We start from the raw sequence: 10,559 nt of genomic DNA, 5'->3' as shown, positions 1-10,559 counted from the left end.
GTGTTAGTGATGATAACAATGTTGGGAAAGTGTGGCAGGCAGATAGTGTGGGGGTTGGCTCAAAGGAAATCAGATGTGGTGATGGGTATAATCTTCGTCTGTTATGTTTATCATGTCTCCCCAAGAGTTGGAAGCTACTGTAGAAGGAAGGGGGGGGGGGGAGAAAAAAAAAAAGCTGCTTGTTCTTGATCTTATTAATTTATAGTGTAGCTTTGCTTCTCTCTTTGATTTCTTGTTGAAGAATTTTGCTTCAGGTATAGAGCATATTGCAGGAGATTTGTTTGTAAGGTTTCTGAAAGGAGCTGCCATTTTCATGAAGTGGGTTCTTCTCCTTTTCGATGACATTCATTGCCTGAAGATTCTAAAGATCTGCTATGAGGCCTTGCCAGACCATGGGAAAATGATGGCAGTGGTTATTCCAGAATCCCTCTTTCTGCTAAATGCTTGTTTCAGTTTGATTTGTTTCTGATGATCAGCACTACAAGTGAAAGGGAGAGGACAGAGAGAGAATTCAAATGTTTGGCAAAACAAGCAGGGTTTTACACCATTCGAGTGGCATAATCTGCATTTATTTTTTCAGTGGTGGTGCTTTTCAAGAGCATGTATTATCTGCCTGTAGCATGGTTCATACACTCTAGAAGAGATCTTACTGCTTTGTTTGAAGCCGGGAAAGAGTGAGATGAGATGTCTGTACTCTAATGCCACCTCCGACTCCTACTAACATACAAGAATTAAGAATGAGAAGAAATGTTTAGTTTTATGATGTTGATCTTAAAAAAAAAAAATAATAATAAAAAATAAAAAGGTGCCCAGAATAAGAGAAGAGAGAGAGCTGGGTGCTCAGAGTAAAACAATTGAAGAGACCGTTTTACCCCTTGAAATACGACAGCTGGCACGAAACTAACGGCGTCATTAACGTCGTGTATGTATATTAGGTCGGTTTTGAAACCTCAGGTACCAAAGTTTATGTTTTGGAACTTGATGTACTGAAATGCATAGTGGACCTTACTTCGGGTACTATTCATGAAATTTGAGTCCATGTATCACATTGATAACTTTGAAAATTCATGTATCATTCCCAAAGTCCCCCTAAGTCTCCCAACACTATTGGTGAAAAAAAACCCTTTTTTTAATCAAGAGTTTTGGATTTACCAAATGGTAATTGGTGACTAGTGTCTACGAAGGAAATTCAACACCTTCAATTGGTCCACTGAATCACTGATCATGAGGTTTACTGTTTGGGAACTGACTAAAAGTTCCGAGGTTATACACGAGAGGAAAATACAACTATTTTTGTTTTGTTGACTGATCGTGAGTTTAGGATTTAGGGTTTTAGAGACTAACGACTGTGTTGAAGGTCTCGCAAGGAATGAGAGGTTCAAAGTCCTGGCGTTTGCTGTCAATGTGAACTGAACTTGGATGTCAAGTCGAACGGGCCGGAATATGTGATGATGATTTGGAATTTTGGACTAAAGCTGATTCTTCTTCTTGCTGAACCGTGAATGAAGTCGATCATGGACTAGAATATGAAATATTAATTTGGAAGTGAACAGATTTGAATCATGTGAACAATGTGACTATATAGTACTATTAAGAACATGAAAACGATAATATGATAAATATATATTGTATGGAGCTTAATATTGATTAGAAACAGATGAAATTGACATTTGAAAATTGTATTGAAGTCATGCTGCGGAGAGAAACCTACGAACCCTAAACCAGAACAGTTATTGTTTAGAGGACTTTTCTGATTTTCCAGGAGACACATTCTTTTCTTCTTGTGTGGCGGCTTACTCACTTTTGCATATGCTAGAAAATAATTATCTGCAAGTTTCTAGCATTTCCATACTACATATATTCTTGACTTCTGTTTTCCAAAAATTAACATAAATGACTAAATAAAAATTATGTTATCTTTGAAGTTTGAAGTATCAAATTGATCAATATTGTCAAATTCGGCTTTGGATGTTTCACTGGTTACTGTAAGATTAGATCATTTGTGCACTACTTGTTATATAATATATATATACGGGTTAATTGTTGAGTAAGATTAGATCAACCAAAAGATAATGATGGTCATGTTGTAATGGTGATGTGAGGCTGGTTTCGTTTGATTGGGTGTGTATTTGAGAGAAGGGAAGAGTATGGAAATAACCAACATCGACCTGCAACTTGAGCCTTTATATCAATAATACCAGCACAATCACTTCCCACAAAGATTAGTTCTGTAAATCAATCCTCATTCGAGGCTTGCGCAAACTAGGAAGTGAGAAGCCAATAGTTTTAGAATCCCAGGTTCGTTAGAAGTTGGGCAATCTTATACGAGATAAATGAAATTACACGTTGTTTAGAATTTCACGAGGGGTAGGGTTATAAAAAAAATTTAAATACTGGTGCGTTTTTGACCCCCAGAAGCCGAAAACCGAACCGAACCGGTTTGGCTTTCGGCTTTGTTTTTTTCGGTTTTTGGTTTCGTGAACCCACCCCTAATCCAGGTTGATGTTATTCGCTCATATGACTTATAGTTATTTCTGATTGGTCTCTTAACTAAATTTTTTATTTTTTATTTTCACCCCCTGCATGGTTCCCATCAAATTCGAGTAATATTATTGGCTTAGACTAACACATGGCAATGCCACGTGGTAGCCCGAGACCACAGAATAATTCCTCCTTATCTGACATACGATTATCAAATGGATTTTTCATTGATTTGTCTTGTAAATGTACAAGTTAGATGATCAAATGGATTTCTTATTTTTTTGTGCAACTATAACTGAAGTATATCTTCCCTATGCCCGTTCTAGCCCGTTCTAGAGAGGACATCCTTAAATTCAAAATTTCAGGATTTTTACTATTTTCACTATACCAATAACAACAATTAGGGACAGATAGAAATCGCCACTAGAAGATTTTTAGAGACTAAAAACTATCCAAAGTCTCCTCTAATAGTTTGAGTCTCAGATTAGATGTTCGTCTCTAAAAGTTGTGTCTCTAGAAGGTATTAGAGATTATGTCCCAATTGATTTCGTCTCTATAAATTTTTCTGACATGTGGCCAGGAAAACAGAAGGAAATCTTTAGGTGTAGCATCAGCCAGTGATGGAGCCAGAATTCCATTTCAGGAGGAGCCTTCACAAGTAGACCAAAAATTTCATAAAACATAAACAACTAATAATAATAATAATAATAATAATAATAGTCATAGACTTTCTCCAAATTATTAGTACAAACGGACTCTGTTAAACCCTAGAAATTCACATGCATTAATTATTGATTTTCTAATTAGCAAACAACGATTCCTCTTGTTTTAGTTTCTTCAAATCTTGTTCGAAAGCCCTTAATTAAACCAATCTAGTTGGTCCAGTTCCCATAGAGGTTCACCATTGTCCACGGCCACGGGCAAGCTTCCAGTGCTCTGTCCAGATAGAGAGGGTTGGCCAAGGTCTCCTGAGGACGAACTCCCAGACGAGCTTAGACTTCTTCTCTCCACTTCCACATTATATGAATTTGGAGCAGCTGGGATGATGTTCCGAGCATGAGATATCGATGTTGGATAAGTAGAACCCTCCTGATGATCTGTATCTGCTAACTGCGGCACAGCTGGTAAATGAACTGTAACTGTAGGTCTGCGCATGATATCCCCAGTGCCTGAAGGTCGTCTGTCAAATGCCCTTAAGCATTTCGATTTCTTGTACACTCGGCATAAACTGAATTCTTGCCTTAACTGCATGCATATACCAACATATATATATTACAAAACCATAGTCGTGATTAAGTTTGATTTTGTTGATACTAAATAATCTAGCTATAGTACCGGAGGAGCAGGTGCGGCGTTTGATGATGAAGGTGCTTGAAGTTGATTGTCTCCATCAATGGCTTTATACTCATTCATCTTCCACTCGGTTTTGCTTCCATTGGGAGCTCTACCAGTGTAGAAGACCATGGTTCTTTTGAGGCCGATGGCGCCATGATTAGTGTTGGAACTGGAAGAGAAAACATAACTTGGAGAACCAGTTGCCTTCCAATATCCAGTAGTAGTGAGTCGTTTAGGTCTCCCTCCCCGTGCTTCACTCTCTTGTCTTGGGATGAAGAAGAACCACTGCTCTTGATCTCCATGGCACATTTCTCCTGAATTTCCTAATTAATTACAACCAAATAGAGAATACATTCAGTACTAAAGAAAACCAATTTAATCAATTATCAAGTCAAATGCATGCTTGACACTGCATGTATAAAATAAAAAAGGGTTCATGAAATTGCTTGCTAGCTAGCAATAGAGAATGGAAGCATATAATATAAAGAATGAGGACTTGCCCGAATGGAACTTGAACTACTTTACTTTCCGTTATATAAAGTTAAGCAATTCATGCATAAACAATTTCTTGTATTTCTATCTTAATTACATGGAGAGAGAGAGAGAGAGAGCTCTTCTCACAATATTCTTTCAAAGTGCTATAGATATACACGTATACCTGTTACAAACGTATGAGAATTTCTTTACACACAACTGACACAAGATCTACATTATAATAAAGGACAGTAATTAAGAAGCTGCAGAAGATAACGGCTAGTTGAGCTTCGAACGCTTTTATCATCTGTAAAGGTATACATATATGAAAATACGTACTGTGAACTCATAGCAAGCTAGAAGCATATGTGAGTGTGTGTGTGTGTGTGTATCTATATATATATATATATATATATATATATGAGAGAAAGAGAAGAGAGATGTATAATTACGTGGGAGATCCCAAGGATTAAACTCATATATGTCAAGCACAGGTATGATCCGGTCCATAACCCGGTTCACGTCCTCCCTCCTTCCATCTAGTTTGTGGGGCAGATAAAATGAAACTAGTTCTTCCTCTGTTGGGTAGAATCTAAACCCAGGTGGAAAATCTTCCATTACTTCCCTCTCTGGCCCTCTCTCTCCCTCCCTTTCTATAGCTATGGAAGTAGTAATAGGATTACTAATTTACTAGGAAGCTCTGATAGTATTCAACTCCGAGCTAGTGCAAGACTTGATGAAGTTTCTTAGCTGCTATATGTCAATATATATTCAGTTTCTCACTTACGTTCTCCGTTGTATATATAGAGAGGGTTTGGGAAAAGGAAGTGAAGTTAGGCAAATGAGCAAAGATGTTGAGAGTATCCGAGTGAAAGGAGAAAAAGGTTCCATGGTCGACAGACTTAAGTTGCTTTGAAACTTCCAGGCACGCGGTTGTGTAAGAAGAAGAAAATGCAAGCTCCATTGACCTTTTGGGAGCCAGTCAATATCTATTTGGCTTTTTCTGTGTGCCACTCCACGGCTATTACCCTGCTCTCGCATGCTATTCCATAAAAGTATTACTTTAACCAACCCAACAATAGTTCAGGTATTGGTGAAAACAAAGTCGTAAACAAAGTGTGTATGCATGTGCCGCACCGCACAGGAGAAGAAGAAGATCAAAGGAAAGTTAGAGAGTAAGGAGATGAGAGGTGGCCGCCATCTCTGGCGGCAGGTTGAAAACGTGACCGATGAGGGGGCAAATTAAGCGATTAGGAACCCTACCTGATTTATTCATTTTAATTAGAGCATTTTTAGTAGATTGTCTATCTTGACTTCTTAGCTATTTTAGAGAATATATTTAATTATTTATCAATTTTAACATCTGTACCAAATTCGTAATTAGCTTTTCATTTTAAATTTTAGCTATCTCGCTCAAATATAGAGAGCGAGATGAGGCTCTCTATCATTTTTTTTTATATTTAAAACATTCCTAGTAAGTTATTATATATAATTTATAAATACATTTAAACTATTTTTCTTCATTTAATAAATAATATAAATATAAAATTAGCTAAAATAAAGAGAACTGATGCAAACATAATTTAAAAATGACTAGTCAAAATGACTTTTTAGCTGTTTTGGCTAAAATTTGATTAAGAAAATAGCTACCATTGCTAAAAATACTCTTAAGAGCATCACTATTATATTGTTGATTGAGTGACTGAGCGACACATGATGGTTACTCCATGTGGCACACCAAAATGAGTAAGGAAAATGATTTGTGGACTCAATGAGGCCTAAGATTTATGGCCTCAATCTTAGGTGTCATGCCATGTCACCTACACACGTCACTTATTTGTTAGATCATGTTATGTAATTCTTGAGAAAAAGACCATCTTATCCTTCCAGAATCTAATGACCCTAAATTAGCTAGTTTGGATTTTTTCTAAAAAATTATTTTGGCTTTTTTTTTTTTTTTTCATTTTCCCTTTTTGTTACACTCATGCTTCGATTTAAACAACAATTTTTTTCTTCAATCAAGAACAGAAAAAATTACATGTAATTCAGTCAATAGATTTGCACATACATTCGAACAAAAGATTTGCATAACACATGTATATAAATTCAACCTTTATTGGGTTCCTGCAAATTTTAAAAATATAATGTGAAAAATACATATTCATATGATTATTATATATTCTTTTGTTCATTTTTTTCTCTTTATGTAGCTAGGGTTTAAACATTGAAATTGAGTTTATAATATTAGATTGTATTCTTTATCTAGTGACCTAGCGCTCTGCTAAGGGAGAGAGCGGCCGCCCTCGCGGTCTGGTTCTGAATCTTCCTCCATGAATATGGAGGATTTGGGTGACTACGATGGCGCGGTGGGGATCTGGCGTAGCGGCGGGGGTTGCTTGCCTCGTTTCTCTTCCTTGCGACAAAGTTACTATTGTGATACTCGAGGCCAGTGGAGGATCAGATGGTGGAATAGCTTTCCGATTCTGGTGGTGGACAAGGGTAGTACGGTGGACGCAGTGGTGAGCTGGTCGAGCGATTGTCAGCCAGCAACGGGGGCAAGGAACCTCGTCCCTGGTCTTGGTCGCGTACGGCGGACCTGGATTTGCATATGGAAGGTTGATATGGGCAGCGTTGGGCTGCGTGCGGTAGGCGACAGATTGTCGGATGTTGAGCCGATGGTCAGCAGCTTTTCCAGGCTGAAGATGCTGCACGACGGCGTGGTGCAGACTGGTCCGAAGATCTGGATTTGGGATCCGGGTCGGATCTGAGGATGGGTCTGGATCTAGATCAGGAGTCGGGTTTGGATTTGGGCTTGGCACTAGGCCTGGATCTGGGCTTTGAGGTTGACTTTCATTTGGTTTTCATCTTTTTGGTTCATAGGTCACTTTGGTGGAAGATTGATCTCTATTTGGCGTATTTTTTACGTGGAAGAGATGTTTGGATGGTCACATCACCAGTTACATTGTTAGAAGATTGCCCTTTCGTGGTTGGTCATATTATCGGTAACATAGGGTGGAAGATTGTTCTCTTTTCGACGTAAGATGTACGAGGAATCTGCTTGGTCGGTCATACCACTGATTACTTTGATAGAAGATTGCCCTTTCATGGTCGGTCATACTATTAGTAACTTTTCACATAGCACGGTTTACACCCGATGCGTCCTCAGAGGCATTTTTGCATCCAATCGTATCTTTGCTAGGTTTTATGTTCATTGTTTTATTTTTGTATTTTTCATTTATGATGTAGTTTTATTAATGGAGTTGACATTTATTCTAAAAACATAATAATTTGAAATAGAGTTTATTATTTTTTGTTTGTTTTTTTCCCTAATATTTAGATTGTAGATGATAACTAATGACTGCTACTAACATGGAATTTTTTCTTACCTCTTAATTTAGACATACGTATTTTCCAAATTCAATTTATTAATTTTTTTTTTTTGATGAAATTAATCAATATTTGGAAAGAAAATTTAATGCCTATTTCTTGACACCTAATTCAATATATTAATGTTATTTGGAAAGAAAAATTATAGGAAACTAATTTAATTAAATGAAGAAAAATATTGGTCAAATAATTTGTAGACATATCTCTTAAATTAGTACATAATTAATAGCCGATATTTTTTTCATCACCTAATTAAATTCATTAATGTAATTTATTCACCCCCTAACATCTAAAAAGAAATATAAAAGGGTAAAGTTGGTGTTGCAATAGTATGATGTGGCAAGATATATTATGTGGAATTAAAAAAAAATTGTATTTGCTTACATGGCATGACACCTAAGATTTGAGGCCACAAATCTTAGGTCTCATTGAGGCCCCATATCATTGCCCAATGAGTAATTACTTGAGTAATTCTATATTTTTTACAAGGCAATGATATAGGGCCTCAATGAGGCCTAAGATTTGTGGCCTCAATTATAGGTGTCATGTCATGTAATCCTTGAGTAAAAAGACAATCTTATCATTTCAAAATCTAATACCACTAAATTAAATTCTCGAGAAATTTAGAAATGATGGAATCCAATTCAATTTATTAATGATATTTTCTTACCTCTTCAATTACCAGATTTCGTAGGTTAGAATTACGATTTCAGTATATTTTCTTTCCATTTTTGTGGATCCAGTTTATCTTCTAATTAACTTGTTAGTGTAAGGTAACTAACCTTCCATTAATTTTATTAAATTCATTTATTAAAAGAGTTTAGTATTACTTCAATTTACCATATTTCAATAGTGACAAATGCGACGCAGCCTCTTCCGAATTCTAGCAAACCCTAGCCACCATGGCTGTGGATCTCAGCAACGCCAGTCGACACCACCACCAGGCGGAATCTTCTCTGCCTCCTCGCGGCGACCCAATGTCGATCTCATTCAACGCTCTCCCAACCAGACTACCTCTCCACAATTTATGGGGAGAAAAATGGTGTTGCAACCATCGGACTCTCACGCTGGGCAAAATTAACCAGGAGGGTTTTCAGTCAGGATTCTAATCGAATCCGACCAAATAGAGGGCGACTCAAGGCTGGTGATGGACTGCCAAGGCTAGCGAGGATTGGGTTACCCTGGAGTGGAGCGACGCTGTTACAAAAAGTTCAATCATGGCAGGGGTGAAGACTCAGATCCAAATGGTTGACGGTGTCAGGCTTCACGACAACAATGGCAGCGGCGCAATGTTATGTACTACAAGAAGTGGTGGTTAGGGCGACTAAGGTGCTCCAACCTGAGGATGAGACTCTTCGCCTGAAGCTTCGAAGACATGGTGGCTGGATCCCATATGTGAAGCGGGGGTTTCAGCCGTGAGAGAGACCGGAGCAGCAGAGGGAAGAATTGTGGATTGGGTGGCCCAATCACTTTTGGGGCGCAGCTCATCTTATTGGCCCAAGTCAATTAGGGTCCTGAAGTCAACTGGGCTTTGCTTGCCCAAAACAGATGCTTTTTAGACTTGGGACCTTTTATGGACCAAACTAATGAACGGTTTCTACCGGGTTTCTTATTTGGGATCCAGGAGGAATGACTCAGTCAACCGGCATTTTGATGTTTAACCAAAATACGATTTTTTGCCTGCAGATTATGATGTTTCTTTTACATCTTGATAATGGAAGCTTCTGGCGCACAGTAATTGAGCGCATTGGCAAAAAAGTTTTCACACAAAATTATCTATTTGTAGGGTAATGTTATAGTTTGCTAGGCTCCTTAATTAAGTGAGTTTCAATGTCTTAAATGAATGGTGCATGATTCTCATTTTCTAAGAAATTTGTGAGTGTCGTTGCCTGCGATTATCAATGAAATCTTTATTTATTAATTTTTTTTTTTACAAGATTTCATAGGTTAGAATTACTATATTAATATATTTTCTTTCCATTTTTGTGGAACTAATTTTAATTTTTGACTTTTTTTTATATTAATATATACCATATTAATTCTACATTGAATATATATATATATATATATATGGTATTTAAATTTTTTTGGATGAATTATATATATATATCAGATCCTATTTAAAGCGAGGCCTCGCTCTGAAATTAAAGTACGAGGTTAGAGTTTATGGTCCATTTTCGGTCTCATATCTACATCTCGACCATTCAGTTTTACCGTACGAGCTTTAAGGCAGTTATCAATGCCTTAACGACCATCAATTTGGCTGAAATTTTGCAGAGATGATTTATACATTAGTACTTAAAAACTGAACGGTCGAGATGTGGATATGAGACCGAAAAGTGACCCTAAACTCTAACCTCACACTTTAATTTCAGAGCGAGGCCTTGCTCTGGATAAATAATATATATATATATATACTACAGCAGACGTCCGCACTTTCGCTAAACTGCGGACGGTGACGCAGCAGGCTGTTCCAGGCAGCGACGGCGGCGCGGAGCTTGCCGGACGGAGGCCGGAGGCTTCCCAGACGCTTCTGGGCAGCGATTGAGGTCGGAGGAGGTCAAGGTTGCAGGTTTCTGGGCAGCGACCCGACCTGCAACTGCAACCGGACATGCAGCGCTACAACTTCGTCGCTGGCAACTCCACCCGACTGCAGACCGGTCCGTCCGACCCCTGGCCTCCTTCCGGCATGCCCCGCCGCTCCATCGCGCCCCTAGCCGAACTGCAGCGTCGACGTCCGCACTTTAGCGAAAGTGCGGACGTCCGCTCTCGATCCTCTCGTGTGTATATATATATATATATATATATATATATATATATATATATATATATATATAATTTTGGACTAATTACATATATAATGAAAAAATGAAAAGAAAAGA

General features: G+C 37.9%; 1 protein-coding gene across 1 annotated transcript; it reads right to left on the bottom strand.

Moving 5' to 3' along the window:
* Nucleotides 1-3,174: 3,174 nt before the first annotated feature.
* LOC133721939 (NAC domain-containing protein 90-like) lies at nucleotides 3,175-5,066 on the bottom strand. The gene is made up of 3 exons (XM_062148714.1): nucleotides 4,743-5,066; nucleotides 3,817-4,139; nucleotides 3,175-3,726 (listed from the first exon to the last, which is right to left on the bottom strand). The coding sequence occupies exons 1-3, from the start codon at nucleotides 4,906-4,908 to the stop codon at nucleotides 3,340-3,342; spliced, it is 876 nt and encodes a 291-aa protein (XP_062004698.1). The 5' UTR covers nucleotides 4,909-5,066; the 3' UTR covers nucleotides 3,175-3,339.
* Nucleotides 5,067-10,559: the final 5,493 nt, after the last annotated feature.

Source organism: Rosa rugosa, chromosome 7 (assembly GCF_958449725.1).
Source record: "Rosa rugosa chromosome 7, drRosRugo1.1, whole genome shotgun sequence".
Lineage (NCBI taxonomy): Eukaryota > Viridiplantae > Streptophyta > Magnoliopsida > Rosales > Rosaceae > Rosa > Rosa rugosa.
Note: the sequence above shows the minus strand (reverse complement) of the source record. Positions and strands in the feature narration are given on the sequence as shown.

Coding starts and splice junctions, on each gene's coding strand:
- LOC133721939 (XM_062148714.1), bottom strand. CDS start 4,908: ATGGAAGATTTTCCACCTGGGTTTAGATTCTACCCAACAGAGGAAGAA. Junction 4,140..4,742: donor TAATCCTTGGGATCTCCCAC/GTAATTATACAT, acceptor GTAATTAATTAG/GAAATTCAGGAGAAATGTGC. Junction 3,727..3,816: donor ACGCCGCACCTGCTCCTCCG/GTACTATAGCTA, acceptor ATATGCATGCAG/TTAAGGCAAGAATTCAGTTT.